This window comes from Notolepis coatsorum, assembly GCF_963971535.1.
Source record: "Notolepis coatsorum genome assembly, chromosome: 7".
Lineage (NCBI taxonomy): Eukaryota > Metazoa > Chordata > Actinopteri > Aulopiformes > Paralepididae > Notolepis > Notolepis coatsorum.
In genome coordinates, this window is record NC_140171.1 from 34305508 (window position 1) to 34333343 (window position 27836).

General features: G+C 42.0%; 1 protein-coding gene across 2 annotated transcripts; it reads left to right on the forward strand.

Moving 5' to 3' along the window:
* Positions 1 to 265: 265 nt before the first annotated feature.
* LOC311232273 (uncharacterized protein) lies at positions 266 to 26598 on the forward strand. 2 transcript variants are annotated; one of them, XM_084319016.1, is made up of 10 exons: positions 266 to 448; positions 622 to 725; positions 1103 to 1295; positions 1459 to 1548; positions 3687 to 3776; positions 8233 to 8379; positions 9482 to 9695; positions 15312 to 15550; positions 18064 to 18124; positions 24733 to 26598. In XM_084319016.1, the coding sequence occupies exons 2-10, from the start codon at positions 646 to 648 to the stop codon at positions 26130 to 26132; spliced, it is 2514 nt and encodes an 837-aa protein (XP_084175142.1). In that variant the 5' UTR covers positions 266 to 448; positions 622 to 645; the 3' UTR covers positions 26133 to 26598. The 2 variants fall into 2 exon arrangements, with proteins under 2 accessions (XP_084175142.1, XP_084175143.1); XM_084319017.1 differs by lacking the exon at positions 1459 to 1548.
* The last annotated feature ends 1238 nt before the right edge of the window (positions 26599 to 27836 follow it).

The following is a 27836-nucleotide window of genomic DNA, read 5'->3' on the forward strand; positions in this document are numbered from 1 at the left end:
TTCAGCGAGTTATGAGTATTTTTGTCTGTGCAGCTTACTCACTCTCACTCAAGGCTGACCTCCGCAAGATGGCGGCGGTTCAGTGACGCTGGTGACTCCGCCTTAAGCTATCTAGTGTTCTATATATATCTATGGATATATATCTTCTTCTTTGAATTTCCGGCAGTGTAGACGCATCGTGGCGTATTACTGCCCTCCACAATTCTTGCTTCGCCCACACTTGAGAAAGTTTACACTCCTCTTCTTCTTCTTCTTCTTCTTCTCATCTTCAAAACACATTTCTATCGTCTCTGTCTCCTTCTTCTCTGCTCCTCTTGTCATACATCTACGGATCTATGGATATATATAGAATACTAGATAGCTTAAGGCGGAGTCACCAGCGTCACTGAACCGCCGCCATCTTGCTCGAGTCAGCCTTTCTGTTACGTTCAATGGTAGCTGTTGGAGGGTGAGTGATCTGCACAGACAAAAATACTCATAACTCGATGAAATATTGACGGATTTACAAACGGTTTGGTTTATTACACGCATTATTAACGTGGCTATGATTCAAGCGGTTTGTAAAAAAAACATCTTTAGATACATTTATGATGCAGGACATTGCTGGCTTTGTGTTTACAGAAGCACACAACCTACCAGTGGAACATGCCTGCCTTTTGTGCATCTTATGGATGCTCTACTCGCCGTGGTGTAGAATCAAGGAGACGTGGGATCACCTTTCACCTGTAAGATATGACAATATTACGTCTATAATTAGGATAATCGCTAGTTACTTAGTGGATGTATGTACTATACAAGTCCTGCTACAAAGGAATAGTGGGGTTATGTGAGATAGCCTAATAGTATTGCAAGATTGTTGTTGACCGAGCCTTTTTAGAATGTTGCTAACATTGTTTACAAAAATTATTGAATGTTTCTTTTGGACACCTTTTTATAAATCTTAATGTGGTTGTCTTATTCTAAAAAAATTGCATAAATTCATACAATTACCCCCAAAGTATCATAATTTAGGTGTGTATTTTTGTCCTTATGCTAAAGTAAAGTAAGGTGGAAAATGTTGACAATAATTTCTATATTTGGCTACCTTTCTCATGTTCTGAAGGTTTCCCAAAGCCGGAGAGAGGAGGAGACGGTGGGAACTGGCATTAAGGAGGGACGGTTTTGTTGCGACTGGCACGACACTGCTCTGCAGTGACCACTTTACCAGTGAGCAATTTGACAGGACGGGGCAGACTGTCCGACTTAAAGATGGTGTTGTGCCAACAATTTTCAACTTTCCAGCTCATCTTCAAATGGTATGTGTATCATTGGCCAACAAGAATTCAAGGTGTATAAGATTGATATATCAATATATAAATATGTGATTAAATGTCACACTTTAGTTTTTCTTTCTGCAAGTTCCTAATGTGTTTATTACAGCACATTTTAGACACTCAAAACTACCTATGTTTATTTTAGCCGGTAGCAACAAGAAGCACAACCACTTCTAGAAGAGCGAAAGACAACCTGCCAATGGACTTGTCTCGGGATGAACCTCAGCCTGATGTTGTGAGTATTTGCATGTCTTTATATATCTATGCTCTCAACTCCCTCTACTCTCTGATGGCTAGGTGCTACGTCATCATATTCCAAAATGCCACTTCCGTGTCCTGTTGCTTCCAGACGGGATATTCAAAGGCAGTAAAATGGTGTCCCGTGTTGCAGCAATAGAAATGATGTCAACAAAACATTCTCTTACTACCGCTTTCCTCCCGATGACAAACAGAAATTCTATTTGAAAGGGCTAAATCTGTTCTAGTCGGCACAATTTACAGACCGCCAGCCCAAAATGGCTTTTATGATGTGTTGGATGCGTGCTTAGCTGGAGCTGAGGATGCAGAAAAGATTCTTATTGGGGATTGGAACACGGATATGCAACAAAAAGATGCACCGTCTTCAAATCCTTCAATAGGTTTTGTGATCTGCACGGCCTCAGCCAGCTAATCACCCAACCCACACGTGTATGTGAGTCAACTCAGACTACCATTGACCTTATCCTGACCTCTGACAAGTCCAAGATCTCCAATAAAGGGGTTATAGCATGCGGGTTAAGTGATCATTATATGATATTCTGTACCCGCAAAAAGCTAAAACAAAAGGCTGGCTGTCACAAAACAGTCACATCTAGAGACCTCAAAACCTACTCTAGCGAGGCCTTTAACCTTGAACTGGAGAGTCTGGACTGGTCAGATGAGCTCAATGGTAAACTGGTTGAAGAAACATGGCTTGGTTTCAAAACCAAATTTTCAACAATACTAAACAACATGGCCCCCCTAAGAACCACCAGGGTAAAAATATCGCGCTGAGCCGTGGATGCACACTGAAATACTGACCGCTATGAAAACCAGAGACAAAAAATGCTCTGAGTTTTGTAAAAGTCAGTCAAAGCTTACCAAAAGCACGAGCCGTGAACTCCAAGCCCACGTGACTGAACTCAAACTGGAAATAAACAGACTAAGAAATGACGTAAACTCCATGATCAAAACAGCAAAAAAAATTCATCAATGACAAAACCGAGGAAAACAAAAACAAACTACGTGAACTTTGGAAATTACTCAATAACCAACTAGGCTGCAGTAAAAAACTTAACCAGATTCTCAAACATAAACATAAAGATGGACAACACGCTCATCACAGACAAGCTGGATGTAGCCAATTACTTAAACAGTTTCTTCACAAACATAGCCACAACACTGGTAAACAAACTACCCTCCCACTCAGGGCAGTATGGGGTAGAACACATAGTAGCATACTACAAGAACCTAGGGGTCCACAAAGATGACTTCAAACTGGAAATGGTAACAACAGATGAGGTACTCAAAAAACTGAGTGCCCTCCAACCTAACAAGGCCACTGGCCATGACAACATCCCCTCCAAATTCCTCAGAGACTCAGCAGCCGCCATCACCCCAGTCATCACACACATAATAAACCTCTCCATAAAACAGGGACACGTCCCCAAGGACTTCTAAATTGCGAGAGTAACACCCCTGCACAAAAAAGGCAGTAAATTAGACCCTGGCAACTACCGCCCTGTTTCTATCCTTACCTCCATCTCGAAAGTCATGGAAAATTCTTTATACGAACAGGTTGAAAAATACCTTGTGGAAAAAAATCTAATCTATGAATTCCAATCTGGCTTCAGAACATCCCACTCCACTGACCCATGCCTTCTCTATTTAAACGACCACATCAAACAAGAGGTGGACGTGGGCAAATACTGCGGCATGGTCATGCTGGACCTACAAAAGGCCTTCGACACTGTCAATCACACCATTCTGATTGACAAGCTAAAAGCAATTGGTTTTGATAGTCTATCAGTGAGCTGGATACAATCCTACCTGGAGGGGAGAGAGCAGATGGTGGAGGTAAACGGTACCCTATCCCCCCCCCCCCTCTCAGTGAGCTGTGGTGTTCCACAAGGAAGCATACTAGGTCCGCTACTGTTCCTAATTTATGCAAATGACATGTCAGCTTGTGACTGCAACTTGTATCATTGGCCAACAAGAATTCAAGGTGTATAAGATTGATATATCAATATATAAATATGTGATTAAATGTCACACTTTAGTTTTTCTTTCTGCAAGTTCCTAATGTGTTTATTACAGCACATTTTAGACACTCAAAACTACCTATGTTTATTTTAGCCGGTAGCAACAAGAAGCACAACCACTTCTAGAAGAGCGAAAGACAACCTGCCAATGGACTTGTCTCAGGATGAACCTCAGCCTGATGTTGTGAGTATTTGCATGTCTTTATATATCTATGCTCTCGACTCCCTCTACTCTCTGATGGCTAGGTGCTACGTCATCATATTCCAAAATGCCACTTCCGTGTCCTGTTGCTTCCAGACGGGATATTCAAAGGCAGTAAAATGGTGTCCCGTGTTGCAGTAATAGAAATTATGTCAACAAAACATTCTCTTACTACCGCTTTCCTCCCGATGACAAAGAGAAATTCTATTTGAAAGGGCTAAATCTGTTCTAGTCGGCACAATTTACAGACCGCCAGACCAAAATGGCTTTTATGATGTGTTGGATGCGTGCTTAGCTGGAGCTGAGGATGCAGAAAAGATTCTTATTGGGGATTGGAACACGGATATGCAACAAAAAGATGCACCGTCTTCAAATCCTTCAATAGGTTTTGTGATCTGCACGGCCTCAGCCAGCTAATCATCCAACCCACACGTGTATGTGAGTCAACTCAGACTACCATTGACCTTATCCTGACCGCTGACAAGTCCAAGATCTCCAATAAAGGGGTTATAGCATGCGGGTTAAGTGATCATTATATGATATTCTGTACCTGCAAAAAGCTAAAACAAAAGGCTGGCTGTCACAAAACAGTCACATCTAGAGACCTCAAAACCTACTCTAGCGAGGCCTTTAACCTTGAACTGGAGAGTCTGGACTGGTCAGATGAGCTCAATGGTAAACTGGTTGAAGAAACATGGCTTGGTTTCAAAACCAAATTTTCAACAATACTAAACAACATGGCCCCCCTAAGAACCACCAGGGTAAAAAATCGCGCTGAGCCGTGGATGCACACTGAAATACCGACCGCTATGAAAATCAGAGACAAAAAATGCTCTTGAGTTTCGTAAAAGTCAGTCAAAGCTTACCAAAAGCACGAGCAGTGAACTCCAAGCCCACGTGACTGAACTCAAACTGGAAAGAAACAGACTAAGAAATGACGTAAACTCCATGATCAAAACAGCAAAAAAAAAATTCATCAATGACAAAACAGAGGAAAACAAAAACAAACCATGTGAACTTTGGAAATTACTCAATAACCAACTAGGCTGCAGTAAAAAACTTAAACCAGATTCTCAAACATAAACATAAAGACGGACAACACGCTCATCACAGACGAGCTGGATGTAGCCAATTACTTAAACAGTTTCTTCACAAACATAGCCACAACACTGGTAAACAAACTACCCTCCCACTCAGGGCAGTATGGGGTAGAACACATAGTAGCATACTACAAGAACCTAGGGGTCCGCTTTAGTTAGCTTTTTTATTTAAATTTTTGTTTAGGGTATGACAACTGTTTTATGTTTTTCCATTTTATTATTTATGTTTGTGGAATTTCTGCTCAAGTCAGTATTTTTTATTTTGTTTTTGAGCATTACATTTTTTCTTTATTGTTTATGTCTGTTTAATAGTGTTGTTGATGTTATTGTATATGTTGTGTTGTATGTCTATAAATGTTTAATAAAAATGTAAGTTTAATAAAAATAAAAATAACCTAGGGGTCCACAAAGACGACTTCAAACTGGAAATGGTAACAACAGATGAGGTACTCAAAAAACGGAGTGCCCTCCAACCTAACAAGGCCACTGGCCATGACAACATCCCCTCCAAATTCCTCAGAGACTCAGCAGCCGCCATCACCCCAGTCATCACACACATAATAAACCTCTCCATAAAACAGGGACACGTCCCCAAGGACTTGAAAATTGCGAGAGTAACACCCCTGCACAAAAAAGGCAGTAAATTAGACCCTGGCAATTACCGCCCTGTTTCTATCCTTACCTCCATCTCGAAAGTCATGGAAAAAATTGTATACGAACAGGTCGAAAAATACCTTGTGGAAAAAAATCTAATCTATGAATTCCAATCTGGCTTCAGAACATCCCACTCCACTGACACATGCCTTCTCTATTTAAACGACCACATCAAACAAGAGGTGGACGCGGGCAAATACTGCGGCATGGTCATGCTGGACCTACAAAAGGCCTTCGACACTGTCAATCACACCATTCTGATTGACAAGCTAAAAGCAATTGGTTATTTTCTAATTAGTTTCTAATTGCAGCCACCCATAGGTGCTCTTTGAGAGTGATTTTGAAGGAGGGTAGGGATTCACATTCCTTTACGGCTGTGGGTAGGGCATTCCACATTATTGTGGCATAATTGCGAAACGTATTTAGTCCCTTGTTTGAGCCGAATCTGGGTTGAACGTGATTTGTGGAACTCCCTCTGGTGTTGTGGTCATGGGCTTCACTGACCTTTAGGAAGTATTTCGACAGTTACATGGGTATCTTAGTGGTGTAGTGTATCTTGTAGACCAGGCCCATTGCAAGCTGCTGTACTCTGTCGTCTACTCTAAGCCATCCTAGATTGTCAAAATGGGCAGGGGTAAGGTGGGTTTTAGGAGTAAGTTAGTAGGTTAGTAGGTAACGTTAGTTAGCGCTAAACTTAGTTTACATAGTGTTACCTGTCTATATAATAACGTTGAGGCAAAAATAATAAAGTGTGAGAAGTGTGTGTGTGTTTTGGTGGACATTGGACAGCAAAGCAGAAAATGCATTGCAGTTAGCCAAATAGTTAGCTGACGTTAGCCCCCTTCTTTGCCAAACAGAATTTATCACTCTCGTTTCCAGAGCTGATAACATTATCGTGATCTTGTGATAGTAATCCCCAGGCCATCAGGATGCTCAATGACAATTAACACTATGTAACAAACCATCAAACACACTCGCAGCACACACACCCACACGTACACACCCACTTTAAATGGACAACTCACTGTAGCACCCACTTACACACTTTAGCCACTAACACACTTTATATATTTATTGGCCTCATTGCACATAGCCAAGCCTTGCACCTTACCTTACCACCACAAGGTGGCACCACAAGCTACCTCATCCCATTTATATTGTAGTGTAACTACTCTGCATTGTATATTGTACATATGTATATTGACATTTTTTGTCTTGTTTACACTTGTTTAAGTACTTTACTTCTATTTTTATACTTTTTATAATTATCTATTTTTACCTAGCCGCACACTCTCAGGAGCAAACAGAAAGAAGCATTTCATACAAAAGTATCCTGTATTTCTGTAAACTACTTCTGTAAACTAATAAAGAAACTTGAACTTAACATGGTCGTGGTGTGAATTACCTCTAATATTCCCTATGCTAACACAAGAATAAGGATGGCAAGTGCCTGTGCTGCATAGGAAATCATTAGACTATGAAGGGTAAAATTACGCAAAAATAAACACTAGTAGGCCTATATATAGCTAAACAACACATTGATGATAGAAGTAGTTTTTCTTAAGTTGGAGGGAGCCTGAGATGTTAAGATGTTCATTGCCATTTAGTTCTTTAAGTATTGATACATTTATTTTCTTTTTGCAGGCGTGACAAACCACTTCACCCCAAACTAGGGCTGCACGATTCTTGCTAAAATGTGAATCACGGTTCTCTCACACGATTCTTATTTTTCGTCATAATTTAAAAAAGTAAAGTAAAAAGTAGTAAAAAAATTATTTAGAAAATCGTCATAATTTAGAAATGAGATCGCGTAGGTCTATGAATCGAGATCGCGTTTAATTTTTTTTTATTAACCGTGCAGCCCTACCCCAAACTATAACTCAAGGGTCTGTGGGTGGCATTTTCCCAATGACAAAGCAGCTGGGCCAACATGGTTTGCCTGGAATGAGGGAAAGGCTTTCCCCGACCACATCAGCCATCCCATTCCCACCAAAAGCAAAAAAAAGAATGCTCCCTGCGAGTGTGGAGGATGAAGGAAGCGCTGAACCAGGCCCAAACATAAAAAATCTGTAACATTGTCTGTTACGTTGTCAACTAACCACTTTTTCTAACATAGCTAATAAACACTATATAGCTAACGTTATCCGGTACGGCAGGCAGCTAACTAGCTAGCTTTATTGCTAACACCCTGTTGCACCTCAACCTAGTAGCTCTTCTTTTTCATTGAGGCCTGGACTTTCCCAGTTAAAGTTTCATCTGGCATTAAACTAACATTTATAACTCTGTTTGAGTTATACGAGTTGAGACCCTTTTTCACAGACTTTGAGAAGTCAGCGAAGTAGGATGTCACAGTAAAAAGGTTGACCGGTTCCTGGGCTGTAGCCATTGCTGTTTACATTGGCCCCATTAGACTAAACATGCTAGTGGACACAGAAGTAATTCGTGACGTCACACTAGCCATCCCTATAGTGTGCATTGCTTGGACTATTTTTATGTCTGCACTTAATGCATTGCTTTTATTTTGTCAATGTGTTATGCTCATTTTATCCACATGTCTATTTTATGACTTATGTCTATTTGTATGAAAGGTGCTATACAAATAAAGTGTATTATTATTATTATTGAACCACACCCGCTGACGTTAAATTAACAAGTAACGTTTAATTGTGTTTGACTACCGACAGTGTTTGGTAACAGCCATGGCCATGGATGAAACGGCAGCTAGCAGGACTTTTGACTGTGAGACCAGGCTGATTGTGCTGATTGCCGTCAGGTCGGTCGTTGGCGTCATCACGGAGTCCTTGGGAAACAACACTGCAAAGAAACTAAAGGTGAGCAGAAAAACTCAACATCTAACATAATAATAAGTTGAGACGTAACAAACATTTATGATTCAGTAACCTTCTCTTCTCTCAGTCTTTTCAGGTGTTATTATTCAGGTTATATACCTGCATATACCCACATAACTGTATGATAACATGTACAATAATGCTGTGTATACCATATATATATTATTTATACCTAACATATACATTTATCCACATCTGTCTGTAAATACCTGCATAGCGTTAACCAGGCATGTCCAGGGGGTAATCAAGCTATGGGAAATAGCTTGATTACACCAGTATTTTCTATTCTAGATGGTAGCACAATTTATTAACACTTTCACTGCCGCACCACCAAACGGTTAACCCTTTCACTGCAACACGACAGCAGGTTAACCCTTTCACTGCCACACTACAGAAGGTTAACCCTTTACTATCACACTAACCGTCGGTAGTGTGCTAGTAAAGGGTTAACCTTCTGTAGTGTGGTAGTGAAATGGTTAATGACTGACTTCCCTCCTTTACCCAACTGTCCTTCTGATTTCACAATCAGTGACAATCAGTGCAAGACAGTATGTGATAAAACTTTTTTTTTTCTTAACATTATTATCCGATTGCTATATGGGGAAAAAAAGAATAGTACAATCGTTACTGGCCTCTTTACCTTTAGGCTACTGGCCTCTTTACCGTTAGGCTACTGGCCTCTTTACCTTTAGGCTACTGGCCTCTTTACCTTTAGGCTACTGGCCTCTTTACCTTTAGGCTACTGGCCTCTTTACCGTTAGGTTACTGGCCTCTTTGCCTTTAGTTTACTGGCCTCTTTACCTTTAGGCTACTGGCCGGCTTCTTTATCTTTAGGCTACTGACCGGCTTCTTTATCTTTAGGCTACTGGCCGGCTTCTTTATCTTTTAGGTTATTGTCCAGCTTCTTTATCTTTAGGTTATTGTCAGGCTTTTTTATCTTTAGGTTATTGTCTGGCTTCTTTATCATTAGGTTATTGTCCAGCCTCTTTGTCTTTAGGCTACTGGCCGATCTCTGTAAATGTTCCAACCAGAGGCGTTTAACCAACGTCGGCTCCATCTCACAAGTTTGCACTTTATTTCCCAGACCCAGTTCTCACGCGTCATTGACGCGATGGTGAGGGAGGCAGTCCCTAAAATCAGCAGAGTGTTCAGAGAGTTGTACTCCACCGTGCTGAAGGAGAACCAGGCTCTGAGAGACAAGCTGGGACAGTTGGAGCAACAGCTGAAGACGACAGCGCTTCATAATGTCAGTGCTGCGTCAGGGATGACACCCACATTGTTTATAATGCAACAACCAGGTACGCTGTAGCCACACCAAACACACACACTCAATACCAAGACTCGGTACCAAGACTCGATACTAACACTCAATACCAAGACCCAAGACTCTATACCAACACTCAATACCAAGACCCAATACCTATGACTTGACCAGTAGTCATACCATACCACCAGTTAAACATTTGTGGGGCGGCTTTGGCTCAGGGGTAGAGCGTGTCGTCCAATGATCGAAGGGTTGGTGGTTCGAATCCCGCTAAGCCCATGTCCATCCCATTGCCGTTGTGTCCTTGGGCAAGACACTTAACCTACTTGCCTCGTATGAATGTGTATGCATGTGAATGAATGTTGGTGGTGGTCAGAGCTGCCTCAGGGCAGCTCTGGCTGCAATTGTAGCTTACCACCACCGGTATGACTGTGTATGAACGAATAATGGACTCTGTAAGCGCTCTGGGGTCACTGGGGTGTCATGAAGAGCGCTATATAAATCCAATCCATTATTATTATTATTATTATTATTATTATTATTATTATTATTATTATTATTATTATTATTATTATTATTATTATTATTATTATTATTATTATTATTATTATTATTATTATTATTATTATTATGCTAGTAGCAGTAGTCATACCACCAGTTAAACATGATGCTAGTAGCAGTAGTCATACTACCAATTAAACAAACTCTTCTCTCTGCACTCCTTCTTCTCCACTCAGCACTTGTTCTGCTAATCCTACCGGTCCGGCTGCCTAATATAATCACAAAGAATCTATCTGGATTATCATCCAACACAATGTAAACCGTCAACCTTGTAGAAGGTTTAACACAGTGTTTAACACATTCTCTTTTAAGATTAAGAAATATTTGAACAAAGTCCATCTGAAATGTCAATTGAGAATAGTTGGGCATAATGCATTTCCTGTCTCCATTTTGTGATGTTTTTAAATGATACAGGAACTTCTGCCATGTCACTCTACACCAGGGGTCAGCAATTAAGTTTCGCCTCGGGCCAAATTTTTCCAAGCCATTGTATGGCGGGCCAGAAACAAAAACAATGGCTAATTTAATATATTGATAGTGAAAACATTTTAACTCTGTGACAGACCACCTTATAACTAAGACATACATTTGTGGCAGAGGCATAGAATGGACAAAATAAACAAGCTGCATAGGTGGCATAATAAACTGTAAACTACATACACATTTGCACTGAACATTATACCTTTGTCTTTTTGCCATTTTATTATAAAACCAGAGACAAGCTCCTCTCTCTTATCGGTCTATCTTACATTACGCGCAACCAATGCGTCTATCTGACGGCCCTTTCTGTGGAGCACACTGGACAATTTCTTTTTTTTATCCACTTTTTCTCCCATCCCAATTTAGTTGTGCCAATTCCCCCCTCCCCTGTCTTGATCGTTGCTCGCATGTGCCCCCCACTGGTCGGTCGTAGGGAGGGTTGAAGAATCTATCGCATGTCCCCTCCGATACATGCGGAGTCAGCCAGCCACTTCTTTTCACCTGCCAGCGCGGACTCTCATTGGCGAGGTGTAACGTGTGGGAGGCTCACACTACCCTCGACATCTCCTGTCCTTGCTGTGCAAGCGCCCTGACCGACCTGTAGGAGTCGCTGTTTACAACGACCAGATTACCACCCATCGACTCCCCTCCCGCTGACTCTGCCAATTGAGTCAGTATGACGGCCGGCCCAAGGCAGAGGCAACGCTGACAGCCGGATTCGATACCGGTGTCTCACGCGTTGGTGACGAGCGCACCACCCAGCCGCCTGAGCGCACTGGACTATTGAGAAACAATAGGAATTTTCCATTGGTTCTCCCAGTCCACATGACCATTTCTAGCATTTCCATTGGCTATAGTGATGACAGATATATGATAAATGGATATATACAGCGGATTAGATGCAGTCTAGAGAAAACAACCAATCTAGATATTTCAAGATTCTATGCTTTACATCCGCGCAATCTCGGAGAGATGCACAACATTTTGAGATGATCGATTCCGATACAATAAAGCAAGTCTTTATCACAAACGGATCCAAAGATATTTAATGTGTTGGACACACCAACACCGTAATCCCACTAGCTACAGGACACTCCAACACCAACACCCTAATCCCACTAGCTACAGGACACCCAAACACCAACACCCTAATCCCACTAGCTACCGGACAACCAAACAACCACTCCCTAATCCCACTAGCTACCGGACAACCAAACACCAACACCCTAATCCCACTAGCTACCGGACAACCAAACACCAACACCCTAATCCCACTAGCTACCGGACAACCAAACACCAACACCCTAATCCCACTGGTGGTTACAAATCAGCCTATCCCCACCCTGGCACCAGTGCCTGTGCATAGAAGTCTTGTCATCTCAAGAAAAGCCGCTCCTTCAGTATCTACAAGTCAAGCTGTCACCAACGCCCAAGCTCTTTGATTTGATTTTTATTGATCTCGAACAACCATAAACATTCAACTAAATTAAAAAAAAATTTAATTAAATACAAATAAAATATATCTTCCTAGACATGGAAGCAATAGTCAACATAGCTCAAGAAGAATGGTTTTGTTCGAGTGTGCATATCTTTTGTAGGTTGGTTTTATATGTATTTCCCCAAACTTCAACACAATATGACTGGTAGGGTACAAATGAGTGTGCAATACAGAGTGTACAGTGATTTCTGATTTTAGATTTATTTAGTTTTACCCAGAATTCCCAAGCTTCTCGCAATCTTTGAGCATAGATATTTTATGTGTGGTTTCCAGCAGAGTTTGTGGTCTATTAACTCATTCACTGCCACGCTGTTTCCGGGATATGGCTATGCGCTGCCACGCATTAAACCAATGGAGTCGGTCACCTTGTTTGCAGGGCTATAACTATTCTATATTCTAGCTATGGATGCAATACTATGGCCCATTTGACATCGAGTATCTATTGTTCAAGATGTGAAAAAGAAATAATTTTTCCATCCATACATTCCATTTGTATTTTTTTATACCGTGGTGAACATAAGTATGGTTTTAGAGCGGTTTAGGGTAATTCCTGGGAGGCTAGTGTATTATACTTAATGCATTGACATTTCGTCCCGACTCCCTACACACGCTACAATTAAAAATTCAAATGCATATGATCGGTATTATGTTCCATCATTAATGCATGAAAGGGGGGGGGGTCGTTTCTGATTAATTCATTGTCAATAACGGCATTCGTTAGTACAACAACATACACTGATCAGGGCGATGGCTATGAAAACAAGTCACAATCAAGCTGAAATTGATGTTAAATTGCTCTTACCTGTGGCCGGTGGGATTCCAAAAGGAATATTCCAATTATTTGATTGCCATCTGGTAGATCGTATGTCCATTTGGCCCACGACATAACCCACCACAGCATAATGAATCGGGGGGTAGGGGTGCACCGATATATCGGTCGGGTATCGGTATCGGCCGATAAGCTCAAATGTGCCAATAGCAGTCGCCGATAAATACCCATCAATTTGTGTAGCGTCAAAAGGCACAAAAAAAAAGTTCACTCACACACACACAACGCCTGCCGTCCCCCACACACACACACAATCTACTGCATCAAAGTAACTACTTATGATTAACAAGGCATTCGTTTTGTGGCATTAGCGTTATATAGTTAGTGTTACACGGACAATAACATCAGCATATTATTATTACCCATAGCAGCAAGGCATTACTCCGAGTCCGTTCATTAGCTCGGTTCCATTCCGTTGCTCATTCCGTACCCAACTACACATTCTGCAATCTGTTAATAAAGTTTTCAACCAGACAAATGTATAGAAAGGCTTTGTTTTATTATAACATTTGTTGCAGTAAAATCATTATGTCTCATTTGGTCATGCGTGGAGCGCCGGTCGGCGGGCCGGGCAGCTAACGTAGCTACGTTATTAGCTATTAGATGCAAGACTAACGTTACTGGTGAAAATGTGATTTGCGTTGGAATACTCCTTTGTCAACTTGCTGTACTTTGCTTGCAGGTCTGCAGTCATTATTGCTGCATTAAGAATAGCCCCAACTTTAGCCAAGGTAACGTTATGGCTAAACCTTTAACAATAGTTAACGCTAGCTTTCGGTTAGCTGTTCAATGCTATTAATAACACAACTCCCCGTCAACACCCTCTCTCGGGAAGATGGCATTTAAGAAAGTATCTGCTGTTAAAATGAAGTGTTACACGTTCAATAACAAGCATATTATTTACCCGAAGATAGCAGTAAACAAGGCATTACTCCGTTAGCCCGTTCATAGCTCGGTTCCATTCTGTTGCTCATTCCGTACCCAACTACACATTCTGCAATCTGTTAATAAAGTTTTCAACCAGACAAATGTATAGAAAGGCTTTGTTTTATTATAACATTTGTTGCAGTAAAATCATTATGTCTCATTTGGTCATGCGTGGAGCGCCGGTCGGCGGGCCGGGCAGCTAACGTAGCACTAGCTACGTTAAGTGTGTTCTGCTCTCGCATTCGCAAACAGAACAATGGCGGCATGCCCGGAAGTAGAACAATTTATAAACGCTTGCCGATTGGTGGTAAGGACCATATATATCTATGGTAAGGACAGCAGGAGTGGCGTAGCGGTGTGGCGTAATTGGCTGAATCGACTGTCAATCAAAATGGGTCCATTGCATTGGTTGAAAGCTCTGGTTGAGAGAATAGTATCCCGCTGCAGGCCGCAAGAATGGTTCCATTGCATTGGTTGAAAGCTCTGGTTGAGAAAATAGTATCCCTCTGCAGGCCGCAAGACGATACTGGGAGAGAGATAGTGATACCATAAACATATTTCTTGATGTTTCCTTTTTTTAAGTAAGTAAAGAGGCCTACAAATACAAACATACACATACAAATATACAGTAGTTTCATAAAAAAAAAATAAAAAATTAAAAAAAAAAAATAAAATAAAAATATTTTTTTTTACAAATACTTATATACAAATATACAAATATCGGTATCGGTATTGGCCGATAGTGTTAGTTGAACAATCGGTATCGGTATCGGCGGCCAATTTTCATATCGGTGCATCCCTATCGGGGGGTCCCGAAAACGATTCAATGCGATCGGGTGAAGCCCTAGGTCCCGGACCAATATAATCGACGCACAGCCCAATACAGAGTTTCAAAGGATGTGCAATACCGGTCGCATCCTACCAGGCGGCGGTATTGGACTTTTGCGATCTCAGACTCATTCCTTATGATAACACCAGGCTCCCTGGATGGATAATGAATGGAAATATCGAATAAAAGAAATAACGATCAAATAACGAGTATACTTGTTGTTGGCGTTCAACGTTTGGCAGCCAATAACGAGTTTAATCGTTGTTGGCAGAGAAAGAGTTAAGACACCCAAAACCTTGATTTCATATACTCTATCGATTTTGACATTTTCAATTTCCAGATGGAGTTCTGTATTTATTTTGCGATTTCCAAATGGCATGAATTTGGTTTTATTCAGATTTAATGATGGCTTGTTTGTATCAAACCAGCATTTTAATTTGTACAATTCCTTCTTTTCCACCTTTAAAAGCTGCTGCAGATCATCCCCATAACATACAATTTTACTTTACTCTATTGATGTCTACAGGTCAAGTCGTACCCAATAACCAAGTACCGCTGGCGAACACAAGCCAAGCCAACCAAGCAGCCCTGCCGATCTGTATCCAATCTGCCACGAGTCAAACTATCCTCAAAGCCCCAGGTTCCATGTTGGCTACAAGTCAAGTTCTCCCCAAGTCCCATGTAGTGTTGATGGATGGAGGTCATGTCATTCCCAACCTGATTGGTCTGCCTGTGGCTACCAGACAAGCCAGCAGCGCTCCTCAGGTAGGCCTGCTTCATTTATTTGTAGCCTATGTTCCTCAGAAGGGCAGATAATCGTTGTGTCCCTTGACCACAGTGGTTGGTGGATCCCAGAAATCACTTGCACTATTTTATATATATGCTGTCTATCAGCCCAATAGACATTATTCATCTTTATTCACAATCTTTTTTATACTCCACAATACACTGAGTATTTAAATTAACAGTGTGGTCGAGTTGTTAGATTCACAAATGCCATAGTGCGTTAATAAATACAGAAACATCAGACAATTCAAGCAATTAACCTCTTAACCCCTAGCCATATTTTCAGAAGATTTACCTAAAAGTACATACCCAAGTAAATGGAAGATTGCTCCACGTCTACAAGGTCCATTTGCATGTTCTTGGTATCTAGGGACATCTATGGACCAGTTCCCAGTGTCAGAAATATTGTGTCTGTTACTATGCTTGAGTAAATTGTAAAAAGATAATATAATTTTTATAAAAAATGTCCATCTTTGACGGTGAATAACACCATGCTAACATTGACCAAAAGTGAAAAGATCAATGGTGCAAAGGAATTTAAGCAAATGAACAAAGGGCAGATGATTTACAGTTTTTTTTTTGTAGATTCAGTACTGAATTTTGCCATCCGGACACATGAAATATGAATATAGTGTAGAATATCAAGCCTATATATGACCTTATTATGGTCAAGTCATACATCTATGGATCGGCAAATCTAAATTAAATCTGGATTTAGTACCACCAGGCGCCCAGTAAAGGGCAGCAAAGACTGTGAATGAAATCTACTGCAAGTACAGTTACTTTTGTATAATGTCCATAGCTCTGCCATTTTTTACTGGATTGAGACGTGGTTTCTTCCTAGACGTTCACAGAAAGGTAAAGAAACAATATACGTTGTATTTTATGGCAATACTATTGAGGTTTGTTCGACCCGTGAAATATAAACACGATATTTCAGTCAATACTTGTAAGAAATGTTTAGGTCGTCAGCTGGTGTGAGCTGGGTTGTGTAGTAGTGCCCTGGGTATCATCTGTCTCTGGACTACAACGATTTCATGAGCGCTTCCTGTTCCATCTAAATCGTCCATTTTCCTGTGCAATGCTCATATTTAGCTAATAACACTTAACACTTTGGTCGCCAGGCTTATATTCTTAATATACCATCCTCCGCCAGCTCTATTTGTCTATGGGGATGTTTACCTTCTTTGCAGGGCTATAACTTTTTAAATTGTATTGCTAAATTGACATTACTATGGCCCATTCAACGTCAAGTATCTATTGTTCAGGGTGTAGCAACGTTATACTTTTTCATTCACATATTCATACTAAAATACGGTCTAAAGTATAAGTATGTTTTATCGTTTTCTGCAGCTTTCTCCAGAACGTGATTTATAGCCCCAAATGCATTATATTGATGATCAAATACAGTTTGATAGGAATCTGCGCGAGATAAAAAATTTCAAATGGACGTGTTTCTAGAAGTTACTACTGATCATCTGATGTTGACCGGATGGGGGGGGGGGTCGTTTATAATTCCGTGGCCAACGTTAGATGAGTCATCTAGTGTGGGTGATATGATCATTATAGCAGTTAGTATTGAACACGTTAAAAAATAACGCTGAATCTTACCGTAGCTTCCTCATAGCGATGAGCGTGGAACAGAAATATTCCTATTATGGGATGTAGAAATATGCGATTCATTTCCAGGTTGTATAATAGTATATACGTCCAAATCATGTTGTTTATCGAGTTATTGGTAACGGATTGCTATCCGTTGTGTCTAGCTCGAGTCCTGGGACTATTACCGAGTGATCGGACCGAATTGGAATGAGCACCAGCTTCCATTTCCTGTTTCCGCTCTGGGAGATCCGCCGATCGGCCACCAGATGGCGCTCTTGAACCGTTGGAGAGTTGAGAGGGGATCAACAGTAGATCTCAAGTCTCCGGGGGAGAAATATGATTTCGATCACAGATTTTTTAAATATTGATATCAAAGACGTGGTACGGCGTCTTTGGCAGAATGAGCATGGCGGGGAATGACGTGGTACAGCGTTTTTGGCGACCATAGTGTTAAGATCATTGCTAAACAAACAGTGCTGAAAATATACACTTTGACTGCTGTTTTGATTAGCGTCTTTACTCTTGGCTATATTTTAAAAATAAACACAACAGCACTTAATACGGACTGTATTGATCTATTTGTGTTAGGAGCACATTTGAAAAACTAAAACCAGAGGTAACAATTTAGAAACGACTACATTGGTTATCAAGGTTCGAAACTGACCCATAGACAAAGTTTCCTGCAGGGTATTCCGTGAGGTAGGGGGAGAGAAGCCAACTTCAGTACAAACTCTATTTCTATATCAATCCCCTTCCCCCTATTATTGGTACACAGCTGTACAGAGACATGAGGGAATACAATCAAAAAGTAATTTTTTACTGAATTTGTTTATTCAGATGTCTATACTTCCCTGTGGAGAAGACAACGTTTTCTTGTATCTCCTTCACAGGAAACGGTAAAGATCAGTGAGGGGAAGCTCCTGGCTGAAGCTGAGACAAACAGAGGAACAGGTGAGGTCACATCAGAGTACCTTGGTAAGACAGCATGTCATTCAAGAGATGCTGTCTAACCGCAGTTTTGTCCTACACACCAGCGATGGCCAGCACAGCAGGCTCAGAAGACTGAGGAACGGTGTCCCACAGGGGTCAGTCCTTTCTCCGATGCTGTTTAATATTTACATCTACGATCTCCCAGTCACAGCATCCAGAAAGTACGGCTACGCGGACGATCTTGCCATCATGCTGAGAAGACTCGCATGGAAGGCACTGGAGGACGGTCTTAACCAAGACATGGACATCCTAGTAGCCTATCTACAAAAGTGGCGCCTACAGCTCAGCACCAGCAAGACAGTTACAGCAGCATACCATCTCTGCAACAGAGACGCCAAGAGGGAACTGGAGGTATATGCTGACCACAAGTGTCTGGAGTCCCAGCAAGCCCCTAAATACCTTGGCGTGCGTCTGGATCGGACACTGTCCTTCAAACAACACCTCGAAGATGTCAGGGCAAAGACAACATCAAGGGTTGCGCTGATCCGACGCCTCGCGGGTACAACCTGGGGAGCCACTGCCAAGATCCTTCGGATATCCACCCAAGACCTGGTCTTCTCGGCAGCGGAGTACTGTGCCCCAGTCTGGAGCAGAAGCCCACACGTTAAAAAAGTTGATGGGGCTACTAACAACGCCCTCCGGATCATCACTGGATGCCTGAAGGCTACACCCGTCTTCCTGCTGCCAGTCCTTGCAGGAATCGCACCAGCTGGCCTACGACGAGAGGCTGCCACTCTCGCCCTAGCAAGGAAAGCAGTGAAGCATGACTGGCACACCCTACACAACACCACAACAACAACAGCACCTATGAGCAGACTCAAGTCCCGCCACCCCTACAACAAGGTGGCACAAGAGATGCTCCGTTCCACCACTGAGGACCTATCCAGAAATGGATGGCTGGCGGCAGCCTGGAAGAGAGAGTGGGAGAGTGCTGGACCAACCCGTATCCACCACTACATCTGGGATCCAGGAGATGGCGCCACAGGAGACGATCTTCCACGCCGGCAATGGGTTCTGCTGAACTGTTTAAGATCTGGGGTCGGTCGCTTTAAAGCATCATTAAACAAGTGGGGCCTGGCAGACAGCGCTGCATGTGAGTGTGGAGACCCTGAGCAGACTGTTGACCACATCCTGACCATCTGCCCCCTATACAAACCACCCTCGGAAGCCAGCCTCTTTGATGTGGGACCAGAGTTAAGGGCATGGCTACAAGATATACGGAGTTGGACCTCTGACATTACACGAAAGAAGAAGAAGAATGATAACAACCACTATAAAATCTTTTCAAAATGCAATATTTGAGTAGCCTTGCAAGCCAGAAGAAACCCCCAGTATGGCGCCACCATCTGGCCAAATGGCACCAAATTTGAATAGGAATAAGCAAGATGCTTATCAGGTCCTACCCCTTATTACAATAAACCCTTAACAATGTTTTTTCCCCAGTCTTTCATCTTTCGATATATCAACTTCATCATTAGTCCTACATAATCAAGTACACCTTCAAACACAGTGTTCAATTGTCTTCCAACGAAATCATCTGTAAACCTGCTAAATCACTCCGTCAAAAAACAGTCAACTGAAGTTAATATACATGCATTACTGTTAAGACATTGACTGCCATTATTAGCCTCATCCTGTAGTAGCTACTGCCACCGCTGTAAACGATGGGAGTCGCTCACCTTGTTTGCAGGGCTATAACTATTTAAATATTATAGCTATGGATGCAATACTATGGCCCATTTGACATCGAGTATCTATCGTTCAAGATGTGAAAAAGGAATATTTTTTCCAACCATACATTCCCGTTTTATACCGTGGTGAATATAAGTATGGTTTTAGAGCGGTTTAGGGTAATTCCTGGGAGGCCGCAACGCATATTATACTTAATCCATTGGCATTTCGTCCCTATACACACTACAATAAAAAATTCAAATGCATATGATCGGTATATCATACCGGACAGGTCCTGAGAGTAGCCAAGAGGAAGTATAGGAAGTCACACCTCACAGGTGACATTACCACCTATCACAACCTCTTGTCAGCTTTCTCCAAAACCATTACTACTGCCAAAGCTTCTTTCTTTCACCATAAGATCGATGTCTCGGCTAAGAACCTCCTCACTCCCCCTCCTCTCTCTCTGCCGAAGACTTTGTGATTTTCTTTGAGGAAAAAGTGAAGAGCATCCGCAGCTGCTTGTCCCAACCCCCGCCTGTTCCAAATGCTGAATCGAGAACCTCATCCTTTACCCTGTCATCCTTCTCTCACGTTACAGACACAGAGGCCTTGACACTGATGACGTCGAACCATCCCACTACATGCCAGCAGGACCGATACCCTCCCCCACTCCTCCAGACCATAGCACCAGACATCCTCCCATTCCTAACGGCAACCATCAACTCATCCCTCAACTCGGGGGGATTCTCACCTCCCTAAAACAAGTCACAGTCACATCGCTCGGGGGGAAGAAAAGCACCGTCATAGACAACTATCGTCCTGTCTCTCTTATCTCCTTCCTTTCTAAATCACTTGAACGTGCTGTATCCAACCAACTTACTGATTATCTCTTACAGAATGACCTAGCTAGACCCTAATCAGTCAGGCTTCAGGACTGGTCACTCCACAGAGACGGCCCTCATAGCAGTCACAGAGGCTCTTCACTTAGCAAAAGTGAAAGGCCTCTCCTCTGTCCTGATTCTTTTGGACCTGTCGGTAGCCTTCGACATGGTCAACCATCAGATCCTCCTTGCAGGAATGGGAGTGACTGGCTCTGCGCTGACATGGCTGACATCCTACCACGTATCATGGAGAGGAACCCTGTCGGCTAGGGCTGTACCGAATGTAATTTTTTAACATTCGAAGCTTCGATTGAAGTATTCAAACAAAGCTTCGAATGTCTATTACAAAAAAAATAAAAAATAAAAAAACATTTTAGAAACTAAATCCTCAATTTGAATAAAGTGATTAATCTGATTAAATGAGTATTTTTCTTTTATTAAATCAACTTTCTTTAATGAATATAACTCATCAGTTTCGTCAACATAAATAATCCAATAAGGGCACGGTTGGTATGAAAGTGATGGTGACGTCTTATAGTATAATATTATAATATTAGTGTAGCCTAATCTTTAACTGAAACTGTGAAGAAAACCCCCATTGGTTTAATAGACGCAACAAAAAAAAGTTTTAAATTTTTCTTTTTTTTTATGAAAAATTTAAAATTCGAATGTTGATTTAGAATTTGAATGTCAACATTATGATCGAAGCATTCGGTACAGCCCTACTGTCGGCCCACCGCCCCCTTCGGACGGGTGTCCCCCAGGGCTCTGTCCTTGGACCCCTCCTCTTCTCCCTCTACAACAAATCTCTGGGTAACATGCCTTCTCGTATCATTGCTATGCCGATGATACCCAACTCTCCTTTCCTCCCTCAGATATCCATGTCTCTGAGCGGATCTTGGCCGGTCTGTCTGAGATCTCCGCCTGGATGACGACCAACCACCTCAAACTCAACCTAAGCAAAACAGAATTGCTTCACCTGCTGGCCAAATCCTCCCCCCTGACCAACCTTTCCATCACAGTGGAATATGTAGCCTCCTATCCGAGCTCCGGGAGGGTCATCAAAGAGAAGGCGCCTATTCTCTGTCCTCACTCCACAATGGTCGTATGAACTTCCCACCACAGTTAGGACAGCCGAATCCCGACCAATCTTTCGCTGTCACCTAAAAACACACTTCTTCAATCAATATCTGAAATGAAGAACATTTTTATAAAAGCACCAATATTCTTACTGTCCTAATACTACCATGCACTCCTCCTACTATACTAATATGTCTTATGTCTATGCACTCAACACTGCAGCACCCAAGTTTCAGCACTGTTTTATCATTGTTACTCAGCTGAAAGAGTTGTACTCTTCCTGCTGACTTGTCGTACTTTAAGTCACTATGGATAAAAGCGTCAGCTAAATGACTAAATGTAAATGTAAATCATGCAAGGTTTTCGGCTTGCAAGGCTAATATTTGAGAATTGTCATTTGAAAATAACAGGTTTGGTTTTGGTTTGGATGTCACATTTTGCTGCACCATACAGTTCATTGTGATGAACAGAAATTGGATTATCTATGCCGTTATCGTGATCAGACATCCATATCCTCTTCCATTGCGTGTTAAGTGTTTAAAAAAAAAACTGCACCTTCCTGAAGGACATTCCGTTTTCTGCCACCAGGAGATGCAAGGACATTACACATGCAGTTACACATTATACAGTTACACATTAAACATTACACAATATACATAATTCTACATTATGTGTTGTGAAGGATCAGATTAAACCGAATATATATATTTATTTATGGATATATATTTAATAGTATTTGTATATCGTTTGATATCCCTTGTATATTCCTTGTACATATACACTGAATATCCCTTTGGTCTACTAACAGCCCATAATAGTTTCATTCTCTCATTGGACAAGAACTTGGCGCCAGCAGCCAAGCCCCTTGGTTCAAGTTCAATCGTGCCGACGAACATGTCCCAACTAGCCCCGGTTCCGCGTAGGAATACGTCTGCCGAAATACGAATGGTACTATTTGTTCACAGCGCATATATATATGGCGCAAGTAAAGTAGAACTTCCCTTAGCCCTTAGTTCTTTACCCTCCAACCTAGTGGCAAGACGTTAAGCCTCACCCACGATACACGTGTGGTGCAGTATGGTCAACTTGGCCTCAGAATGGCATTGAGACATCGTGTGGATTAATAGTTGAATTGTCATAGTTTGGCACTATACCGTCGAGTGGGACGTATTTCTATTAAGTTAATAATAGTCTATTATGTATGGTGCATCGTTCGGTTAGAGTTATAATGTGAGCAGTACCCCCATCGTTTTCCTCGCGTTATCTAGAGTCTTAACCAGGCTGGGCAGACCACGTGTGGTGCTTTCATCCGAGGAGTTCTGGGCAAGGACGAGTGGACCTGCACATTGGATTACCTTACCCGGACGACGGCGAGCCCTACACGGCTTGGATTATCTACTTGCTTTGGGTGCTTTGATTATGCCATGGATAACAGCCAACACTGGTAAGTGTTGGAACTACCCCCGAGAGGAGTCCAGGTGAGACGGCGCTCTAACCCGAGTGAGGTCGCCTCACGTCTCTTCGTTGTGGACCGGCAGCTACCGTCTACAAGAGGGCCCAACTGTATTCATCTGTGGACCAAGGTTCTGTGGGCACCGTGTTCAGCACCCTGAATTCTCCCAAGAAATCGTTGGCCAGATGGGATATCGCCAGCGGCTCTCCTAACCCCCCCCCCCCCCTACTGACTTACAACCAGCGGGACCCCCTTTAGTGTATCCAGCTATAATCATTAAGTACCATCGCTATAGTTCCCTAAAGAACCAGGTTGTATACTTGCTTCCTGCGTAACCAGAGATTGGACATTCAATGTTGATTTGCCTACGAATACTCATTTGCCTTACAAGTGCATTCAAATCATAAATGTCATTACGTGAACGTTGTATATACCCTTTGCTATATATTAAAGATTCGACGGATACATTTGTGTGGACTTGGTTTCATCAGGTGGGAAAGTGTTCATCATATCTATATCATGTACTGTGTGGCCAGTAGTTAAAGTACATAAAGCGGTAGTGGTTTAATGATACCATACTTATCAATACAGTCAGGGAATTGTACCCCTCAGTTACATTATGCATGATTCATAGTTACACAATTGTACATTAAACATTATACATAATTATACATTATACAGTTACACATTAAACATTATACATTATTCATACAGTTGCACAATACACATACAGTTGCACATTACACATTATACATACAGTTACACATTAAACAGTTACACATTATTCAGTTACACATTTTACAGTTACACATTACACAATAAACATTACATATTATACAGTTACACATTACACAAAACATACATTACACAGTTACCCATGCACAATAAACATTATACAGTTACACATTACACATTGTTGTCTTCTCTGTTTATCTTTTGGTGATCGTAGTCTTTTCTCTGTTTATCTGTACATTACACATTATACATAATTATACATTATACAGTTACACATTAAACATACATTACACAATACACATACAGTTGCACATTATACAGTTACACATTATACATGACACTACACATTATACATGGTTACGCATTACACAATAAACATTACACATACAGTTACACATTACACAGTATACATTATTCAGTTACACATACAGTTACACAATAAACATTACATATTATACAGTTACACATTACACAAAAAACATACATTATACAGTTACCCATTATATATTACACAATACATAATTACACAGTTACACATTATACATACATCTGTTGGTGCTGTTGTTGTCTCTCTGTTTATCTGTTGGTGATGTTGTTGTGTCCTCTGTTTAGCTGTTGGTGATGTTGTTGTCTTCTCTGTTTATCTGTTGGTGCTGTTGTCGTCTCTCTGTTTATCTGTTAGTGATGTTGTTGTTGTCTCTTATCTGTTGGTGATGTTGTTGTCTTCTCTTCCTTCCCCCCCCCAGGCCTGACGGAGGACCAAGAAGTGAGGAACAGGAGGAGGAGAGAGAAGTATAACCAGAAACTTGTCTTCTGCGACGTCTGCAAGAAGGGCTTCCATTACGCGCGTAACCTCAACACACACATGAAGCTTCACAACAAGCCTTTCTCCTGCAACCGCTGTGAGAAGAAATTCCACCAAGAGGCGGCTCTTGAAAAACATGTCTTGACTCACGAAGCCAAAGAGAACAGAGCTCAGATGAGAGCTCTGAGAAGTCACGAGCTGCTGCACACCGATGTCAAGCCGTTCACCTGCGAGACGTGTGGGAGGGGCTTCACCATGAAGACCAGTCTGAAGTTACACAGGTCCATTCACACAGGCGAGAAGAACTTCAAATGCGCCACGTGCGGAAAGACTTTCAGAGCCCGTGTCAACCTACGTTCCCACAAGCGGGTGCATTCGGACCAGCGGCCTTTCAAGTGTGCCGAATGTCCCATGGCCTTCAAGTCTAAGGTGGCGCTGGGGAAACACACAGTCGTTCACACGCAAGAAAAGGCTTTCATCTGTCAGCTTTGCGGATCTCGGTTCGGCCTGCAGGGAAACCTCCAGAGACACGTCCGGAACTCCCACACGGGGGAGAAGCCGCTGAGCTGCAGGGTGTGTGGAGAGAGATTTACAGGTGACTGGGCGTTGAAGTCGCATATGCTCACTCATGGAGCCACAAAGCCGTTCATGTGCGATCTGTGTGGTAAGACCTTTTTCTACAACTCCATGTTGCTGAAGCATCAGAAACTGGTACACTGTGACACCAAGGAACAGGAACCAGGAGCTCAAGGACTACGACGGAGGAGAGGCGGAGGAACGCCGGCCAAACCATTCAACTGTAAGGTCTGCATGAAAGGCTTCTGCACACCCACCTACCTGAAGATACACGAGAAAAGTCACCAGGAACACAAGGAGTTCAACTGCGACCTGTGTGGGAAGTCTTTCCACGTCAAGAATACGTTCGACTACCACATGAAAAACCACACAGGGGAGAAACCCTACGGCTGCGGTGTCTGCGGCAAGAAGTTCATCCTCTGGCCACATCTGAAGAACCACGAGATGATTCACACGGGAGAGAAACCATATAAGTGCGAGGAGTGCGGAAAGGCCTTCAGGACCTCGTGCAACTTCTACAGACACCTGCGGGTCCACACGGGAGCTAAACCATACGGATGTAAAGTCTGTGGCAGGTGGTTCAGCCAGTCCAACACACTGAAGTCTCATATGCAGATCCATACTGGAGTCAAACTCTACTCCTGTGACCACTGTGGGACGGGCTTCTCAGAGTCCAGGCAACTCAAGAAACATGATTGCTCCAAGAGTTATCAGAACTCGTTTGGTGCTACCACCACCACCAAACGGAGGAGGCAGAAAGTGTAGTTTTTTAACGAGTGATCAGAGAACCGAATGCTATTTGAATATTCTATTTTTGTATCTAGGAGTTTTTCTTGTACTTAGTTTGTAGTTAAAACAACAGCCAATACTGAGCTCGTAGACCAGTGATAACTGTTGCTGATATAGGCCTTACAGTACCACCGTTTGTGATTTAGTAGATGCTGACTGGCTTGAGACAAGAACAGTCCAAATGTTATTGAAATTACCCTTTTGTCACTATTGCCTCCACAGGCCCCAATGTTCTGCTCTCATATATAACATTCAGCCGCTAGATGTCGCACTAGAGCACCATCATGTAATTTATCCAATCAGGTGCATACCACACGGGGAAGGTTAGAGAGATGTTATTAAAGACTGTCTCCCTCTGTTGGCAACTCTCTTACTCCCAACACCTCCATAGGGTTGATGACATCATTTTGATTTCTGAAATCCAGACTGAATAAAGTGGAAATATCTGAGCAGCATTGGGCTTTCCAATTGACCTCTCACGTGTGGTGTAATTTTTCTGCTCAAATAATAATATATTCAATCGGGTGGAAAGTGACATATTATACTGGGAAACCGTACTAGCCAGGTATGGAAAGTGACATGTTATACTGGGCAATTATGTTGACATGCTGTCACCCAGAAAACAATACAGTTACAGAGAGTATAAGAATGACTATTCTGAAAATAGGTTTCACTCCTCGGGTTGGATGGTTATGGAAATCGACAACAAAGACCTGCTAAAATGGCTTCACATCTGTGTAATTTTGAGGTTTGGGAACATAGATATATATAAAGACTAGATGGCGCAAGGCAGAGTCTCCCATGTAGTTCACCGGTGGCCATCGTGCTACAGTTAACTACTGCTTTAAGGTAAGTGATCTGCACAAACAAAAATACTCGCTGAAATCTTGATGAATTTACAAACGGTTTGGTTTATTACAAACGTTATTAATGTGGCTATGATTCGTGCTTGGAAGAATTTTTATAAATAAAAATAAGATTCATATGAAAATCCATTATAAGTATGATCATTCATAAGAAAAGATGAAAATACTTTTTTGTAAGGGAAGCTTTGATTGAAAGCTTACTGGAGTCCCTGCCTGCTGAATTCATATGAAACCACTAGGGGGCAATGTTGATTATCTGTCTTCTGCAGACCAGAGAAATACGTTCGCCTTGTTTACATGGTCCCCCATTTTCAATTAATCATAAAGGTTCCTGGTAGACCAAGGTTATATAAAAATACAAATATTAAATTTAATTAAATTAAAAATATATATAATGGGATTGCCTGCTATCACTTTATGAATTGAACCGTTTGTCTAAAAAATTTGTAGTTCGTTGCTATGGTTGCTCACAGGAACAGCACAGGTCTACTTCCTTGTCAAGGGAGTAAACACGAGTAGCAGCAGAATAGGCTTGTTCAAGATGGATTTCGGTTTGCCTCGACTAGTAGACGAGAGTAGCCGGGGGAGGAGTTAAGAGGGCGGACACTGCCGATTTCACGAGAGCCCCTCGCCTAGTCTCGCGCGGCAGATACGCTTTCACGTCACCACACACACATTACACACCTGTCCAGCTCATTATAATGCGATGGCCGTGTGCAAAATTAGATCAGATTCAAATGTACAGCACACCATATACTGCTACAGTGGAATATACTATTCATATACCATAATGTATACCATCTTGTTGCGCGCT